Consider the following 19,990-nt stretch of genomic DNA (forward strand, 5'->3'; position numbering starts at 1 on the left):
GTAATTAATTGAGGATACAATAGGTAAAATTTTTTGTCCTTTCTTGATTTGTCAAAATAGACAAGTAATTAAGACAACTAAAAAAGAAAAAATGGACAACTAATTAGGAACATAGGCAATATCTAAATTAACTTATTTAATTTCTCTTAATAAAAAATTAAAAATTATATTATTTAAATAAAGCAATTTTTTTTAAACGTTATATTTTTAAATCACAAAAAATAAAAATAAATTAAAGAATGTATTAAAATAAAAAAGATAATCAACAAAAGGGTTTTTCGGTTAATCTAGAGTTAGGTGCTGCTCAAATACGCTAAAACCCTAGCCTCCATATCCATTTCTCTTTCAGCTCTACACTCTGCATCTGTTTTTACAGTTACACTTGCATAAAAAAATTGTCGGCTGCTCCGGTCGCCGCCGTCAACAATGGGGAAATCAGAAAAAAAGCCAGCCTCTCAGCCCCAGAAACCAGAAAAGAAGCCAGCCGCTCAGTCACAGAAGAATTCTGCAGCCGATGATGACATGGATCCAACGGTGACTCCCTTTTTCCCTTTTCTATTTCTTGTTGAATTTTTTTAGGTGTAATTAATCAATCATCAATCATGTGTAAGTGTTAGATTGATAAAGAGCTGGGATAGAACTCAAAGTTTTTGGGATATTTTTCAGGTATAAATGGGAAGGACCTTTTTCCTCTGTGTAGATATTTTGGGTTTTTTGGGTGTAGTTAATTTGGTTTAGGTTAGTTTGTATACTTTTCCGTATGAATATTTGGGGCATTAAGGCAAAGGCTTCATTTGCTTAACCCTATAGCCGCCAATTTTTTTTCTCTGGTCGTATTTCTCTCTCTTTTTCTCCTTCTCGTCGGAGTAATGGGGAAGTCAGAAAGCATTCTGTAGCCGATGACGAAATGAATCCAAGGGTGACTCTATACCTCTTTGTATTTCTTCATTTGGTGTAATTTAAGATTTTTTGGGTGTAATATACAAGAATGATAAGGGAAAGCGACACTTTTTGCTGATGTTTTCCAGTATAAATAGTTGTCAGTTATGTTTAAGTTTTAGATTGATCGACAGATAGAGAATTGGCATAAAAGTAATTTTTTGTGACTGGTTTGACTGGATTGCAGCAATACTTTGAAAATAGGCTGAAAGCACTTGCAACTGAGAAGGAAAATGGGCAGAACCCTTACCCACACAAATTCCAAGGGGAAAACCATTTGTCTATCCCTAAATTTGTCAATAAATACGGAGTTTTAGAGAGTGGAGTTCATTCCGAAGATGAAGTGTCCTTGACTGGTAAATTTTACAGCATTTTGAGCTTACTTTCTTGATCAGTTTATTTTTTGCAGTTTTTTGTTAAAAATAAATAAATTTGCATCAATAATTGTTTTTTTCTGCAGGAAGGATAATGAACAAACGTGCCTCTTCTGCAAAGCTGCTTTTCTATGATTTACATGGTGAAGGTGCCAAAGTTCAAGTCATGACAAGTGCAAGGTGGTTCTATTACTCTTATTATTTTGTTGTTTGTGAGAAATAGAAACTTCTTTTAACTGAGAAGTATTATGTCCTATATTTGCAGAGATTCTGTGTTGAATGAAGAAGACTTCATTAAATTTCATTCTGGTGTGAAGCGTGGCGATATTGTTGGAATTACTGGATGTCCAGGTGTGGGATTCTTATTTCCTGTTAGTTTAGTGACAGATGTTGTCTGTGGTAGTGTTGATCTTGGTGGTATAAAAACAAGTTCTGTTAGAAGAGAAAAGTTTCCTTCACTCTCACTCCATCACGTACTTAAACACCATTAATTAATGTAGGGGAAAGAAACTGAAAACACAATGTGTATTTATTTTATTGGATTGGTGTACTGCAGCAGATTGAATGGTTAAGATTTGCATGTGAAGTTATGGTCATATTTAATACCATAACAGCTATTCAGCTATCCAAATGAAAGATTTGATGATTCATGTCTTTACTGGCAGTTAATTGCATTTACCCAACCTTTTCTCTTCACACCACTTACTGCATGGATTCTTATTTAATTCAAATTTAAGTTGATCATTTCTTGGTCCTCGACTCTGAAGCTTTGATTTGAATTCAAATTTAATTAATATTGTTTTTTCCTGACCACGTAATTTTTTTTGAAAGAGGAGGTTGATCACCTGTTAGAGACGGGATACAGTTAATTGTCCTTTCATATTTGATTTTCAAAAAGTATAATCTGGAGAATTATTTGACAAAGCAGAAAGTTTTCGAAAAAAATGGACAACAAATAGAGCAGTAACATAAGATTCTTATAGAAAATACACATTTTTCAAGCTTTCATAGTAAGGGAGAGGAATGATAAAATGTCAGGAATCAGTAAACATGGAGGTTGAGAGACGAGATGCATGCATTTGTAAGGAGAAAAGAAAACACGGGGTTGAGTTGGCAGGTGCATGAGAGAAAATAATATACACTTGTCCCATTACATTTATTAGACCATGATTACCATAGCTGACCTTTGTCAAGCTGTCTCCTAAAGGGGCAGTCGTATTCATGTTGAGCATAAATTTTTTTCTTGTGTTTGCGTCCATTTAGGTTTCTGGGTTTTTCCATAGTCTCTTACCTCAAGTATTGTCTGCTCTGCAATTGCCAGGGTGAATATCTTTATTGACATGGTGTAGTTTATGCAAAGATCTCATGAGATGATAATCATGATGTTTTGGTTTGGTAACATATTTCTAATTCTTCCTACTTCATTCATTAGGTAAGAGTAAAAGGGGAGAGCTGAGTATTTTCCCCAAATCATTCGTAGTGTTATCTCACTGTCTTCATATGATGCCACGGCAGAAAGGTGCCCAGACAGAGACAACTAAGGTTAGCAAATTTTGTTTTGCATTGTGTCTAATACCAGTCTCAGTTTGATTGAACTATATCTAATTGTGCTGCAGAATCCTGAAGCATGGGTCCCCGGAAGTGGCCGTAATCCAGATTCATATGTGTTGAAGGATCAGGTATCTTATGCCTCTCAAATTTTTCAGAAAGTTTTTTCTTTCATTTCATCCTATTTCCTTTAAAAGATTTTATGCCTCTGATGTGATCTTGTGGTTCATTTGTTCTCTATGTCCAGGAAACACGATATAGACAGCGTTATTTGGATTTGATGCTGAACTTAGAGGTCCGCCACATATTTAAGACCCGTGCAAAGATCATAACTTTTATTCGAAGCTTTCTTGATAACCGCGACTTCCTAGAGGTTGGTGTTTATAAAGCTGTTTTACTTTACCTTTTTTTAGTTGGGATTATGATTTTAGCTTGAATAAAACTAGTAAAATGTATAATTGTGTTTGTAACAGGTAGAGACCCCCATGATGAACATGATTGCTGGTGGGGCAGCTGCACGTCCATTTGTGACCCACCACAATGATTTGAATATGAGGCTTTTCATGCGTATTGCTCCTGAACTATATCTTAAAGAGCTAGTTGTTGGTGGCTTGGATCGTGTCTATGAGATTGGGAAACAATTCAGAAACGAGGGAATTGACTTGACGCACAATCCTGAATTCACCACTTGCGAGTTTTATATGGCATATGCAGATTACAATGACTTGATGGAGCTAACTGAAACTATGCTAAGTGGTTAGTAACCAAAAATTTGGATCCAAATGTAGTAGGGGAAGCTTATGCATATTTAATCTTTTCATGATATTATTCTTTTATTTTAGATCTTACGTACTGTACATGAACAGGGATGGTGAAGGAACTTACAGGTGGCTATATAATCAAGTATCATGCGAAAGGGTTGGAGAGTGACCCAATTGAAATTGACTTCACTCCTCCCTTCAGGTTTGGGAGTTTTCTGGTTCGTCATGTTTTGGTTTTGTTTACAAGGCACTAAGATACTTATGCGTTGCTTCTGCAGAAGGATTGATATGGTAGAGGAATTGGAGAAGATTGCAAACTTGAATATACCCAAGGATCTCTCTAGCGATGAAACCAACAAATATCTCATAGATGCTTGTGCAAAGTTTGAGATCAGATGTCCTCCACCTCTAACAACAACTAGATTACTTGATAAAGTAAATTTTCAAGCAGATATCTTCCTGATAGGCATTATTTACATGTGCAATCTAGAAACTCGCTTTTCTCTGCTGGTCACCTTTTCTTTTGTATTGTCGCGCACTACTCCTCTCTAGTGATATTGTAATGCTTGAGATTTTTTTTTCAGTTTCTGGGCTTTGTGTTCTTTTGTTCTCTCCATGAGCAGTAGTACATGAGCCAGCAAAAGGCTACTGTAAAGGGGGGGGGGGGGGGGGNGGATAGAAGCAAATGTGAGAAAATAAAGAGGAAAGAAATAGAGATGAAAAGGGTTGCTAGCGTTTTAGAGCTACATTAGTGTGAAATCCGTAGTTTGTGTGTCATTTGACTAATATGTGTTATTGGCAATAAATGTTATTGTTGATTGTCAAATTGGTTTTGATACAATTGCTGGATGTCTGCTTTTCGGCATGTAACATTATAAATCGCTTAACATTAGGTCCCATTTCTGCATTTAATGGTGATACCTCTTCAAAAAAACATGTCAAGTGTTCTCATTCCTTTGGTGCTATTGGTAACAGTTTTTTGCCTAAGCAGCTTTATGACGTTGGTACTAAGTCTCCCTTCATTTTTTTTGTGAATTTAGCTTGTGGGCCACTTTCTGGAGGAGACATGTGTTAACCCTACTTTCATTATCAACCATCCAGAGATAATGAGTCCTTTGGCGAAGTGGCACAGATCGAAACCAGGCCTGACAGAACGTTTTGAACTGTTTATAAACAAACATGAAGTATGCATTCTTTCAAGTCTTACAAAGTTTAAACTGTATTTTACCATCCCAATGCATGTTGTAATGTGCTTCTTCTCTGTTTAATAACTTGACAGCTTTGTAATGCATACACTGAGTTGAATGACCCTGTTGTCCAACGCCAGCGCTTTGCTGATCAACTCAAGGTATTTGTGGGAAATGTGCAACTTGACTTGGTGGCTGTTCGTGTTCTTCTTGTTGTGTCATTTCAATTTTGTGCAACTACTTATTTAGGCATAATTAATGTCAATTCAGGACCGACAATCAGGTGATGATGAAGCTATGGCACTGGATGAGAACTTTTGCACAGCTCTTGAATATGGATTACCTCCTACTGGTGGTTGGGGATTGGGTATTGACCGACTTGCAATGTTGTTGACAGATTCACAAAACATCAAGGTTTGTACCTTCACTTATTTCCTTGTTAGGAAGAAATGACCACTTAGTTCCAATTTATTTTGGAATGTTGGAGTATCCCACATTGGCCGAGGGAATGGGCTGTTGTCTTCCTGATTCCTACATTATCTTCATCAATCTTCACCTCATGAGATAGCTTTTGAGGTTAATTTAGGCCCAAGATTCATTTTCTTAACATGGTTTTAGAGCCAGAGCAAAACTAATCCATGTTCTTGGTTTATCCAATGTTGGGCCATCATGTTGTAGTGTCTGTGTTCCAGATGTCCAAGTCCTAGGCATGTGGGTTGGCTACAATATCATCCAATTTTTTTTAATAAAAAAATGGATTCTTTAGTTATACAATTTTAGCAATTCTCACCTATCTAGCTTTGGGGTTTTTTGTTAGACTAATTTTATTTCAACTACGATGAAATGGCCCTTCATTTCCAATCAATTCCTCTGGTGTTCTGTTTCACATCCATTTCCAAATGATGGATGGAGGAGGGCGCTCATAGAAGAGCCTACAAAGGCTGGTCTTCTACGAACTTAGTGTTGTCTCAGCAATTCCCAATCTCTCATTTTCTTGTCACTTCCTTTATGAGAAAGCTAGTGTTTCCTATTATTTGAGTTAGATACTGGAATCTATTTTTCTTTCCTTGTTGTGATTTTTTCTACAGGAAGTTCTACTCTTTCCAGCCATGAAGCCACAGGATGAGCCAGCTTCCAAGGAAAGGTAAAGATTTCCTCCTTTCTTTTCTTTGAGTGATATATGCCGGTATTAGTGTTTGCTGTCAGATGGTTAGAATTAAGGTTCGTCTTGGATTGTGCTGACAGCTAGCTGACTGATTTAGCTGTCCCAAAAAAGGGGGAAAACTAGCAAACTGGTTGATCTTCAAATCAATATATCTAGTCTTTGTGGGTAGAGTTTGTACTTGGCGGCACCCAAGGGTGTCGCCTTGTGGAAATTTGAAGTGGGTTGACAACCATGTGGTCTCAACTTCAATTCCCAGCGAGACTAAAAACACTAGGTGTTTTTTTTCATCTATCCAGATCTTGATGGATAGAGTTACTTGGTACTTGTGCAATGGGAGAAGTCGGGAAACAAACTATTGCACAACGACTAGGACTCGCGTCGGAGGAGCTTGGATGTAGCGGGTAATTAGTTGTGGTGCGCGCACACTGGCTGGGCACCACGGTTGTAAAAAGAGTTACTTTGTACTTGTACTGATGGAAGGATGTAAGTCCTCGGTGGAATAGTCGATGAGCATGAAAGCTGCCCTAGACACCACTATCATAAAATAGTAAATAATATCCATGATAAAATATTGACTGAGCAGTGGCCTTGGGTGGCCTATTTTTGAGTAATATTTTTTAAAACAATTTACTATGTTCTTCGATGGGTTTGTGGGTGGGGCTAATCTTGGTTTCTGCTTAGCTGAAGCTAACACATATATTTGCTTGTAAATGTAATTTATGATGTTACGTTTTACCTTAAGATTTAACTGCCAGTGAAACCTATGTTTAAAATTCTCCTACATAATTTTTTGAATTACATTATGTGAAGTTGAATCTTTATTTAGTGGAATAATATTGAAAACCAATAAAGAGGAATGGGTGATGCTGCTTTGCTAGTCGAATTGTGAGAAGTAGCACATGTTTTAAAAGAAGATTGAGGATATATCATAGGACAATTGTTAAGATTCTTTTTTTTTTTTTGGGGGTGGGTTTGGTTAGCATGATCCCCTCTGGGGGTTGTAAATCCCACCTTATCAGTTTTTACCTGATGAGTTTTTTGGTGTGAATACAAAGTTACCTTATCAAAAAAAGATATATCTTAAAAGAGTGAGTTACATGATTTGCATTGTTAAATGGGAAGGGATTAGTGGGGAAATATTACCTCTTTTACATGGAATAAATTGGACAATGCTCAGATTTGTGGTTGGGTGTTTGCTTGGCATGACACGAGAGCTGTATAAGAAAAGCCTATAAAAACCCAAAGGGCCCCTGCCCCGTGGTGCACAGTTCAAAGTAGCTATTTTTTATTTGCAGCACGATTCAAGCTACAAAAACCTTTATTTCCTTGTATAATAATGGATGATTGGGAAAGAACAAAATATGTGGTGTTTTGCAGGGGTTGCTTTTTCAATAGACAGATTTCATGTGCTTTTCCATTCAAGCTATTTTAGTAAATACATCACACTTCTCATTGAGCTCTCTTTTCTCCATCCAGCAATAAAAAACCTCAAGAGGAATCTGCCAAGCCTCAGGATGAACTTACAATGCAAGGTAGATAAATCTGGTAGATATGCCTGAGTTCCTTTTTATTTTCTTCTACTGTCGCGTCAGGAGAAGAGTATTTTCATTTTTGCCTCTGCTTGTAAACAAAGCCTAGTTTTATCGATGTTTGTCTTTGGGGGAGAACTGCCTTCTTACTTGTTTGTACATTGCTACAGATGTGGAAAAGCAGATTTCCGACATCAAAATGAACTGAATCAGATCATAGATATATTGAACGTTGAGTTCCTGCTGCTCCTGGAGTAGCATTTTTGTGATACCTTTTTTTTTTTTCTTTTACTATTTAATTAATGGTAATTTTCTATTGTTATGGCAAATGCTATCTTTAATTTGTTAGTATCAGAAACTTTACTCGTATACTTATGAATATGGTTGTATCAGTCAAATACTTTTGAGATGCATTCATTTATGCTCTATATTCTTTCATGTCTTCGTTTATTCCATTTGTGCTTTGCTTATCCTCATACCACACATAGATGAGAGGAAGTCAAGCATCCTGCTACTGTTATCTTCTTAGCCATTAGAAAGGTTGTAAACATGTAAAAGTTGGCAAGTGTTCGTGTAGAATGTTTTTATAGAGAAGTAAATTCTAACATGAAAAATCAATTCTGAAGAAGTAGATTGTTATAGTGAAATATAACTATAGAGGATGTTTGTTATAAGTCTGATTGTAGCATTATTTAAACTGTGACTCTCCATTTCATGCTAGCTGTCTACTTTATCTTTTATACGATCTTTAAGAAATTATAAATAAGATGGGTGGTTTTACTAGTTTATTTTTTATCCACACTCTTATAAAAAAGAAGCTTTTTGGAACTTATAAGCTTGTTTAGGCTTTCAAAAAACATTAATTGTAGGGGTAAAGTGGGAAAATATTAATTAATTTTGTCTTGGTTTGGTAAATGGTCAAATAATTTAGGACAACTATTTATAGTAAGATGAACAATTAATATGGGCGAAACAAGTACAAAATCTATAAGTATGTTGTATTGTGATTTTCATTAAAAAATTGCATATTTATGAATTATGATTCAACAACTTTTTAATAGGTGGTTTAATTTGTTCCACAATTTCAGACTAATTCCAGTGAACTTGTTACAAACCTTGGGAACAACTTTAGACAATTTAGTCCAAAGTTTGGTCAATTTTTAAGTGGTTCAGTTTCCTCAGCAACATTAGCAATGGAGGTTTTAGTTCGTGTTTTTTTTTTTTGTACTTGTGCAACTTTAACATGATTACAATGGTCAGTATTTCGTAGCATACATGGGAAAGAGCTAATAAGAGTGAATTGTACTTCCTGCTCAAATACACATACAAAGGCAATATCATCATTCAAGTGGAAGCAATTATAACATCAAAAGCACAAAGTTTGACAATAAATAGGGAAATCCAACTTCTATTAGTATTGTCTTAATTAAAAACAGCATACATAGTACCCCAAGGTCATTTCACACACCAACCCCACATTACATATATATAGAACATGGCTATACCAGAAAAAAAGCAATAATACACAAGGTTCAATTCACAGAGGAACAGACCAAATTCATCAATACATTGAGCATGGTTTTGCCTTATTTAGTGATATTTCACAAGGGCAGCTAGAGATGGAAATTCATGAAATAATAACATGCGATAAACACCAGAGCTGGGCCGTGAAACCCCTAGGCGGGAACCATGGTACTATGGGTGTTGAGACCATCAATCTCCTCCATGGGCTGTGGAGGTGTGACATCAAGATCCTCAGTAGAACCATCAGTGGCGTTCTCATTCTCTTCAACACTGAGACTAATAGCTTCAAAGATGAGAGCAGTCACTTCTTGGAACCTTGCTTCAGAGAGTGAGACCTCGGCGAGAAGCCTCCATGCATTTGCCTCAGTTGCACCCTCATAATCCTCCTTCCTCTTCAAGACCATGTGTCCACTAATCTCCCAAACAGCAGGATTGACTTGGGTGTCGAGGAGTTCAGCGCTGACCTCTCCAAGAGCTTGTTTCTCTGCATAGCACTGTTCCAATCCACCAAAATACATATAAGTTAGAATAGTGATCGATTGTTGGGAGGAACTGTTAATAATTAAGGAATCCCAAAGTAGTTGTAAAAATGTGGTTCAAAGAGTTAAATACCTGTGGGAGAAGGAATATCCTTTTTCCTGAATCGGAGATTAGGACATTGTAAGGGATGTTGTTCTCTTGCAGACAAATGCAAGAATCTGAGACGACATTGGCCAAATCCTCCAAAGTATTTCCACCCTCAAAGACGAGACCTCGAACTGGGTAATTAAGCATCTCCGATATCTTCACTCCAGCATCAGTGACGGTTATCTTCTGAGTTGGGGCCTTCTCAATGGGGAATTGCACAGCCAAGAAATAAGCCTGAAGAGATCAACAGCAATGAGATTTGAGTTCCTTCTTCATTATGAAAGCTCTCAACCATGTCAATTATGGAAAGTGTTGTAGACTCTACCTGGAAGTGAAGATGGTTGATGGTGGCAAATGCACCCAAGCTGTTGTAACCCAATCGGAAGTATGGGTTTGCTGCTTCGGCAGCCATGTGCAGTGCAAGCAGGAAGCTGTCCCTGTCGATCCTCTGGGGAAGGCATTCAAGGACCTTAGGGATCAAAAGCACGTGTCCGTACTCAATGGGACTGACCTGTTGCATCGAAAACCAATATACTGATTAATCACTGTTTCTACTTACCAAAAAAGGTTCCACTATATGTGCAAAACTAAGAACATACATTGATGGCAACGACACTTGGAGATTTCTCAGGATCAATTGGCGCATCTGGATAGAGCTGGACTTCATCTTCCTCACTTGCTTCAAACTGAAACAGCAACTCTTCCTGTCCAACCTTAGTGAAGTTGAACTTGCTTCCATCAAAAGGCTGCAGCACCTTATCAACTCGAAACTCAGTTGGCCTCTTCTTGAGGTGCCTTCCCTCATTCAGTTGAGCAACGAAACCATATTCTCCAGGAATCACCTATAACCATTTATTTCAAATTAAATTGCCGATTCACAAATGACGTATCCTTTCTTCACATCAGTCAAAATCAGTAAGTCCCCGAAGCAACAACTTGAAAAGCAAATGCTGAGCAATATCACAACACTCGTTTCAAATTTTCCACACACCGACAAAAAACACTAGTTCAATTTTAAACACTACGTAACATCAATTTACTATGCCATTATAAGACATAAATGACTACATCTTCCTCAACCTTACTCTATAAAGGTAAGAATTGGTTCAATACTTCATATCACTTGCAGCTCATTATCAATAACCATGTTAACCTCCAAAAGACATAACCCAAATTTCCAGAATTACATGACCTTCTACTGGTTCAAAATTTCCCTATTCACTTCCTATTGCTATACTACTTCCCTCCATCCATGTTTACTCGTCTACTATACTAAAAACAAATGTCCAGTTTTACTTATTCAGTTTGGCAAATCAAGATATAATATTCCATTTTTTTTATACCTATATACCTTTTAAGTACTTTGTAAGGGATGTGTCAAGTCAAATATGGACAAAGAGATTATTATCTTTTGCAACTTCTAATAGTCCCCTAGATAGATTTTGTCAAACCAGCATTTCTAAACCATGTCTATCTAACTGGTAATAACTAAAGCAGAACGTGTAGGCATCAAATACAGTAACCACAAGAGAGAAGAAAAAAAAAATACCTTGGTTTCGCAAGCAGTGACATCATAGCGAAAGAGGCCTTTCTGCTGACGATCCTCCCACTGCACATCAAAATTGACCAAAAAAGTGAGTAATCAAATAAAAAATATCTCAAAATTGGCAATTTTAAAATAACAAAACAGTAACCAAAAAAAGAAGCTTCGCACTTACTTCCCCAAGAACAAGGGATTCCAGAAAGTCGATCGGAGATTCCTTTGTTTCATCGGCGGCAACAGACTTGCCGTAGCTCAAATTTTTGAAACCATACAGTGGCAGCTTTGAACCTTCAATAGTACAAACACATAACAACAAAATCAATATTCTGCTAAATCAGCTTTAATTGAACAAACAATTGGGAAAAGGGAGTATACAGTACCTGGAAGGCAGCAATTCCTGAGGCAATTCCGGCCGCAACCAGCACCACGAGCACCAATTTCATCAGCCTCATCCTTTTGAAAGTTAGAAACAAGTGTAGGAACCCTCTTAATTTTGAGCATCATCTTTACTTCTTTTTGTGTTTTTCTTCAAATAATCAAGAGAATACTAGATAGAACTGTACGTAATAAGCTAGAGATCTACGGTAAGTAAAACTATATCTAGTAGGAGAAGGAAAGGAAAGAACCGCCGCCGGCAAGGAAGAGGAGGTCGGAAGGACTACCACCTTCAGAGGGCAAAGCGCCACGTCCACCGTGCGGCGCAGGGTTAGTAGCTGTTACACAACCCTTACGACGTACTGCTGGAACATGTAAAAGTGGTCGGCGGTTTACTTTGTGTATAGCCGTGATGTCTACAACTTGTTAAACTGGGCTTTACCCTCAAAACTGCAAATACAATAACCCCTTCCTCTTAAACCCAAAACTAAAATTCCAAGATTCTTGTAATGGGGTCTCTGTTTTTGTTGATAGATTACTACTATGGGAGAAAAAAAGAAGAAATTTGGTTGTTGTTGATGATAAGGGAGAAAGAACAGGGAGATGTGGGTATTTATATAATAAATTGTAGAAGGGATAATGGAGGATTGGAAAATTGTGGCTGTGGGTTTGCCAATGGGGTAGAGAAGGATAATGGCGCTTGCTTACTGTGTGTGAACCGATACAAATGGAGACTGTGGAAGATGTAAAACGTGGCTAGGAAGGCAGATTGTAGACGGGGTTACAATACGCTGAACAAGTAAAGATAGCGGTGAAAATAAAAATAACTTATTTGGTATAATTTTATAAGCGAAATTTGAAAAGTAAACATTATTTTTGGGTATGATAGAGATTGTTCCTAATAGACCTGATAAGCTGTTGTCTCTATAATTTCTGTCTTTCGAGTGAGTACTTTGTGTACATCAATAAATTTTCCATTGTATAATAGCGTACAATCACAAGAAATAATACAAATTCTATTATGTGATAGGATCGACTCAAAAGATATCGAGGAATTAAAATATCTTCCTAGATAGTTAATTATTATGAGTAACATGAAGCAAAATTAATTCATTTTACCTTAATTAAAATAATAAATATTTTGAGATTATTTTTAGTAAAATTAAAAATTAATGTGGAACTCAAGTTTTTAGAGTCAAAAGATAAAAACTTTAACCAATGTTTTATGATATATTTTCTCATCATATTGATATGTAAAAAAATGTAATTTATAATTCCTTTTTATATAATTTTTTAATATCTAAACTTTAATTTAAAATATTAAATTAATGAAATCTCATTTATCTATAAAAATTAGTCAAATTGGCTACCAAAGGAATAGTGTATTACTTTTTTATTAAGAGGTATAGATCAAAATTGAATGTTGATAAACAAAAATATCCTTATACGATTAGTACACTTTAAAATATATCCATATCCAGAAATTATAAAAAATAACACATGATGGCAATTGGCACATGTATTTAAAGGTTTTTACCTTTACATCTTCCAATACTAATTTTCACAATTTCCATTGTACTCGACTTTTTGTAGATTTTTATATGATCTTTAGTTTTTTACATTTAATTTTCGAGCCATAGATACAAATATATAGTACTACAAAATTGTTACCCCTTTATATATCAAGAATATTAAAAAAAAAATGATTTTTTATTTTATTTTTCATTTGGTGATCGGAGCCCACATTGAAACACCGATTAAATTCAGATCACGCATTGCAGGGCTCATTCGAAGATGACACTCTCAACATAATTTTTTCCATACCCAGGGCTCGAACCTGAAGTTAAGGGTAAAACACTCCCACCGGTGCACCACAACCCATGAATATACATATAAATACGCCTTAGAATTGTACGTATTCAATTTTAAAATACTTTCCTTATATAGTACACTACAATTTCCCATTATTTCAAGTGGTTGTGGTTTGTTAATGGGTAGAAGTTGAAGGACTAGTGGTCCTATCTATGCCAATGTATTTGGTCCCAAATTTGGTGATATTCAAACAACGACATTATATTATTTTGTGCGGTCCCTGTTTTCTTTTTAATACTTTTTAATAAATTAAATAACTATTGTGAGTCATTTTCTATTCTAATTTTTCTTTTATTTTGAGTGGTTTAAAATTAATAGTTTAATTTTCTTTTGTTACGAGTGGTTCGAACTAAATGAAAAAAAAGGTGCACAACTTATTCAAAGGGAGGACTTTGCTCCGTACGTGGACATCACTATTCATTATATCGAAACAGATTTTTTTTAAGGCAATTTGAAAAAAATTATAAATTCTCATTATCAAACTTTATTAGTAGCTTTAAAAAGACCAAAAAGTATTAAATAAAATTATTTGGAGAGCAAAAAAAAGTTTCCCTAAAATAGAAATTGCAACTTTCGATTAAAATTGATGTATTATATAATGATGGTAATGGGTAATATGTTGCGGGTGAACTTCCCTACTTAAGAGGCCAAGTTAGTATGAAGTTCATTACTTTTCCTTGAAAAATAAAATAATAAATTAATTATCGAAATTCTGCCAATTGTTTGATTTAGTGGTTTTGTAATATATGAAAACGTTTTATTGCTTTATTACGAGGCAATTCAATATCATATTGATGTAATGAAAGTGAAGGATTCACAACAATTACAGAATATCATGAATAATCACATCAAAAAATTACTTGTAAGCTTTACTATGATCGTCCCTCGTTGTTAATTGTCCCCGAATTTCATTATTAAGAAGTTTATCCATAGTTTTTTTATACAAATTTCTCCCTGCACATTACTAATCCTTATGACATGGATTTATTTGTTGTTAATAAATTGGTAAGAGTATTGATATGATAAATAACTCGTCTACAAAGTTCATTAATATCTAAACTCATTGATTTACTTCACCTATTTAAGTGGTCAATGTGCATTATTATTTATACTTATTTATTACATATAATCGCGATTTTAAGATCAAAATTAACCAGTTTAATTTTTGACTTAAATAGTAATATAGTATATGTGGTCAATTATTAAAAGTTACAAGGATATTTTTTTAATTGGAAAAATTATTAAGTTTAAGATGTCAATTGTAAAGATTTTCTTGAACAAAAAAATAGGTTGAAAATATTTTTGAATCAATGTGAAAATAAAGGATATTTTTAAATTATTTTTTTATACGTTATAAATATTCTTTTGCTCCTTCCGTAAAATGACCCAAAAGGACCCGGAGGGTCAAGCTTGGCGTTTTGGACGTCCGTACGATGACAATTGACATATGTCCATTTGGTCATTGGTCATTGGTCATTGGTCATGTTAGAACCATGTATTTATTTATTTTTTAAAAGAAAATTCATAGATTTTTACTTGGTATTTGATATTTATATTAGAGTTCGATTGATTCGAATTTATGTTGGGTAGGACCTCATTCAAGGATAGCGTTTTGCCGCTTCCTATTAAGGATATTTTATACGTATCAGAGCTAAAACTCCAGACATCTGATTAAAAGAAAAACAATCTCATCTACTTCAGTCTACAACACATATTCGGTGATATTTTACTAAATTTATTATGCATTATCGCCCTAAAAACTAGACTGGTATACTGTTTGTATGTATAGAACGACAAAATATCTTTGATGATGATATTCGTGGTAAATAAAAATTATTGTAGTTTGTATATAGGACGTCAACTTTTTTTATTAGTTGTTACTATGTTTTATTTATTGTCCTATTCTTTTTATAATTATTTTAATTTATTGCACTTAAGTTGAATGATTTTAAAAACAGTTTATCTAAGTATTTATAGTTATAGCTCTATAAATATATATCATATTTGGATAGTATCAGTCAAAAGATAGTAATCTTTCACGAATCAAAACTTTGTTTCTCCTTTGTTGTTCAATATTTTCTAAAATTTCCTATTTCATTTTCAATTCAAAATATTATAAAAGCCACACTAATTAAATACCACTAAGCAAGAACAAATATAGTACTGAGATTTTTGTTGGATCAAGTTATATAAAAACATTGACAACAAATAGACAATTAAATAACTGTTTTTTTTTTTTTTTGCAATAAAATGATAATTTTCAAATAAAACATAGAAGATTCATCTGACATTGAAGATAAGGTCTTCACATGAACACGTTCGATGGCCTAATTCGAAACTATATTTAATTTACGTACAATTATTTTATTCGATTTGCAGGGAGTCAAAATTATTGTCTATGATTGTTGCCCTTCACCTACCCCGTGTAATTTTGATGAAGACCAAAATAATTATTTTAAATAAAATCGAGTACTCAAGGGTGTAATTTAATAGTCAATGAAGAGAAGTGATTTTTTTTTGTTTGAAGCTTTATGCATATGTGGAATATTGCAAATACTTTAAAATACATAAACGAGATACATAGAACATAATTGTGATACTGTAATTATAACAATAATTATATACGTAAGACATTATGCTTAAACATATGACATCCTAACAACTACTGAGTGTGTAACGCATTCATTTATTAAAAGTGAAATGATGAGATTAGAACTCATTGTCACATGTAATTACAAATAAATATTTTATTAAATAAGAATTAATGAACTTTCAAGCGATGAAATGTAAACCCACATTCTTGGAAGAATTCATGCATATGCTAAATTTATGAAAAAATCCACACCAACCACAACAATAATTAATATAAATATTTTAGCATCATACTCATATTAATTGATAATTAATCGTAAATTGTGGAGAATGATCTGAAAAAGGAATAAATGAAATCTTGAGGATAAAAGAAAAACTAAAAAATGTAATTTTTTTGATATACTAAAATAAAGTGAACGGATAAAGTAGTTTTTATATCTGCAAAATACATGACGTTTTGATTAACAAATTGACAATGTTAAGAGCAAGCTATATATTGTTTAGAAATTTAGAAAATTAATAATGCACATAGTTTAAGAAAAAATAGATAAAAGTGCACAAAGTCTTAAAACAAACAGATAAATATGACATCAACTATCAGGCGTCCTAAACATGGCTTTATTAAATTGTACGAAGAATTGTCGATACTAATATTAATAGTTAAATTCAAATTAGTAACTAGTAAATAACAAAACTAATAACTTTCTTATCGAGGAGATCTCACAAATAACTTGCTAATAATTAGCACGGACATATTCTACTTTATTCAAGAACACAAATTTTTCACTTTTTATCGATGATCGCTTATAAATATCTTTGAATGGCCTGATAGTATAAAAGTTATTGACACATATAATGCCCTAGCAAATGTCGGCACCGATGCTTAATCATTTATCTCTACATATCACTCAAACTGCAAAATATATTGACGTGGTGCCTTGAAATATTTTTACTCTATTTAAACAATATAGTTTTACAAACATATTTTTTAAAAAAAAAAAACTCCTTTTAAATAGTATAATTTTTCAACAAAGATATTCAAGTGGAATAATAACTCAAACTAATTTTTGAGATAAATCAAATACATGCTTTATGTCTTACATAACATGCATGCGATGTCCCAACTAAAGAACTTAATTAATTGCGTTCTCTTTAATGAGAATACCTACTAAGTTCTTGGAAATTTTTGTCCATTAAAATTTTTCTTTCTCAGTAGTATATCACGTGAGAATATAAATATTTATGACAAATTTTGAATATTCAAAAGATAACTAAATTAAACTCACGTGGACATCTAATACGTAACAACTTACATTTATAAATATGTTCTTTCCGCATTAATTAGCAAATTCGACAAAAAAAAAAATTAATAATTGGAGTGTACCACTGCATAAATCAAGGTAAAAATAGTAAGAAAAAAGAACAAGTAGTATTCAATTTGTTTTCCTCATTCAATACGAAATTTGTGAAATAATGAAGATGTTTGAATTTTGTGATCTTAAATTAAAAAGCAGAAGTGAAGCCCAAATGTTTACTTTATGGGTTCTATACCACAATTTCTACTGTTTATTGGGTATTAAATATATTATTTATATCTATTAAATGATTTTTAAAAATACAAAAATGGAATTTGCGCCAAAGCTATTTGGGTATGTCGAATCGTAGTCAACATTGTGCCTCTGTCACTAATTAAAGATATGTTGAAGTTACCAAAATGTTATTTCATCTTGTAATCATAAACATGTCATATTTGAAATTAAAATTAATTTTTTTTAAAAAATAAGATAAATAAATTAAAACAGATGAAATAAAGAGTATTATTTCTACTATGACATTATGGGCCATTTGTACTACATATTTGTAAGAAACATCGAGAATCTTTACTATATATTTTGGAATTTATCGAAAGAAAAAAAAGCCTAATTGTACAACCACGATATGAAATTTCTTGGATGTTAGGCTGGATTATTTTAAATTAAAAAAATCTTATCCAATTCTTGAGAAAATTCCCAAACCAATAAACGACGAAAATATCATGAAAAATTGAAACTTTTCCAATTATTTGGAAATTTCTCAGCCATATATAAAAATAAATAAAAATATTTACTACTCCAATATATCCTACACAAAGGGTCCACTTACCATGTGAACCTCCATTAACTTTTGAAAATTTGATAGACTTTGTCTTGATATTAGTCTATAGTTTCATTTAAATTTGATCTCTATTATTCAAAATATATTTTTTACTGCAAAGATGTTCGAATTAGGTTACACATACATATTTTAAGAAAATCATAAATATAGCGAACGATATCGTTTTTCGAGTACCATAAAGTTGTTTTTTCATGTGTAACGTTTTATTTTTTTGAAAGGGATGCTAGTGTGGAGTAATTCCCTACCATGAGATTAACGATAGAGACGAGTCAAGAAGTTGAGGGACACATGAAAAGGAAGTTGCAAAAAGAGGTGCAGTCGACATAAAAAGTAAACTAATGATTTAAGAGGAAATTATTTGTTTCATAGGAAAAAAAATAAATATGCAAGGAAATTATGTTTCTCATTTTTCCCTTTAGAATTTTCTATAATTTGTAATTTTATATCTAACCATAATTAGCATCTCTATCTAACAAAGTGGTATAGGGGAGCCAACATGAGTTGTGGTGTAGTAATGAGACACTTCATCCTTGATCAAAGATTTCGGGTTATAGCTTTGGATATGACAAAAATCTTGTGGGGAGCACTACCTCCTAATGAGTCATGCAGTGCGTGATCCAAATTTAGTCAGGGTTTCAATATGTGCTTCAGACACCGAGTGATTTTTAAAAAAAATGGTATATGGGAATAAAAAGAACGAAATTCGCATTACTTCCAAATTTCCTCAAATTTGGAATTTGTACCTAACAATATTTAGCATCTCTGCCTAACAAGTGGTATAGGGGAAGAAAAAAGAACGAAATCTATATTATTTGTAGAGTCGTTTGGTAGTTGGTTAGAGTTATGCATGTATTAATAATGTCATTTTATAACTAGCAATTAATTAAACACAAGATTACTTATTCAAAAATTTATATTCTACATATCTCATCACCTTCAAATCAGCTAGCAAACCACCCCTTAAAGGTTCTTTTTGCTACCAATACAAGATATTAATCACAATATAAAACTTGAGACTACATTATGATTTATATATTTCGTGTTTGATTAAAGTAAAAGTAAAACAAAAGCATATTCAATGTAATATCATAATTGGGTTCATGAAGAGAGTATAGTGTATATAGATTTTACCATTATCTTAAGAGATAGATATGTTGTTTCTAATAAGCCTTTTTAAGAAAAAAAATATCAAGTTGATTGAAAAAGAGATAATAAGAAGTGAAGAAATCATGATAAATACTAAATAAAAGCAGACAAAGTATTCCAAATAAAAGAGCATCAACTACAACAAAATAGAGAGATAATCGAATTACGATAGACACTGGATATATAATAGCATAAATCTAAGAATAATAAACTACATAAGAAATACTACAACAACTAGTAAGGTAGGATAAGCAAGACAATGTTCTACTATATATACTAACTTCTATCCTAATTTGTGTCCTTCACAACCACCTATCATGTCCTTAGCAAATTGCAATAATGTCGTGTCTTGTCTAATCAGTTCTCCTTAATAATTCTTCGGTCTAATTCTAACTCTTCTGAAATCATCTATAGACAATCTCTCACTCCTCTGTACTAAGCAATCATTCATCTCAGTCTCGCGCTTTCTACATCTTGTCCTCCACTTTGATCACTCCTACCTTAGCCCAAATATCTTCATTTCCAATCTTAACTCACTTAGTATGCCCACATCAATCATCATCCTCATTTTTATTATTTTCATCTTCTAAATACATGAGAATTCTTGATTAATCAATACTCAAGTATGCTTGATTGAACTATTGCCTAATATTG

General features: G+C 33.4%; 3 protein-coding genes across 4 annotated transcripts in view; 1 reads left to right on the top strand and 2 right to left on the bottom strand.

Annotated features, from left to right (window-relative positions):
• LOC125872539 (uncharacterized protein At3g49140) overlaps positions 1–16,209 on the bottom strand; it is a 163,737-nt gene extending 147,528 nt beyond the window's left edge. Inside the window, exon 1 of the mRNA XM_049553271.1 lies at positions 16,205–16,209. The gene's annotated coding sequence lies outside the window, so the exon portion shown is untranslated. The remainder of the gene's footprint in view (positions 1–16,204) is intronic.
• Positions 287–7,939, top strand: LOC125872534 (lysine--tRNA ligase). Of its 2 annotated transcripts, XM_049553265.1 has the most exons (16): positions 287–534; positions 1,127–1,295; positions 1,400–1,493; positions 1,579–1,664; positions 2,746–2,855; positions 2,930–2,992; positions 3,109–3,234; positions 3,335–3,617; positions 3,728–3,824; positions 3,901–4,057; positions 4,663–4,806; positions 4,902–4,970; positions 5,080–5,223; positions 5,898–5,953; positions 7,451–7,506; positions 7,674–7,939. In XM_049553265.1, exons 1-16 carry the CDS (start codon positions 427–429, stop codon positions 7,709–7,711), a joined length of 1,800 nt encoding a protein of 599 aa, XP_049409222.1. In that variant the 5' UTR covers positions 287–426; the 3' UTR covers positions 7,712–7,939. The 2 variants fall into 2 exon arrangements, with proteins under 2 accessions (XP_049409222.1, XP_049409223.1); XM_049553266.1 differs by lacking the exons at positions 7,451–7,506; positions 7,674–7,939 and adding an exon at positions 6,055–6,073.
• On the bottom strand, positions 8,956–12,366 carry LOC125872540 (GDP-L-galactose phosphorylase 2-like). Its single transcript, XM_049553273.1, has 7 exons — positions 11,578–12,366; positions 11,373–11,485; positions 11,204–11,263; positions 10,254–10,496; positions 9,980–10,165; positions 9,640–9,888; positions 8,956–9,521 (listed from the first exon to the last, which is right to left on the bottom strand). The coding sequence occupies exons 1-7, from the start codon at positions 11,699–11,701 to the stop codon at positions 9,180–9,182; spliced, it is 1,317 nt and encodes a 438-aa protein (XP_049409230.1). The 5' UTR covers positions 11,702–12,366; the 3' UTR covers positions 8,956–9,179.
• Positions 16,210–19,990: the final 3,781 nt, after the last annotated feature.

The sequence above is a fragment of the Solanum stenotomum genome, chromosome 8, assembly GCF_019186545.1.
Source record: "Solanum stenotomum isolate F172 chromosome 8, ASM1918654v1, whole genome shotgun sequence".
Taxonomy (NCBI): Eukaryota; Viridiplantae; Streptophyta; class Magnoliopsida; order Solanales; family Solanaceae; genus Solanum; species Solanum stenotomum.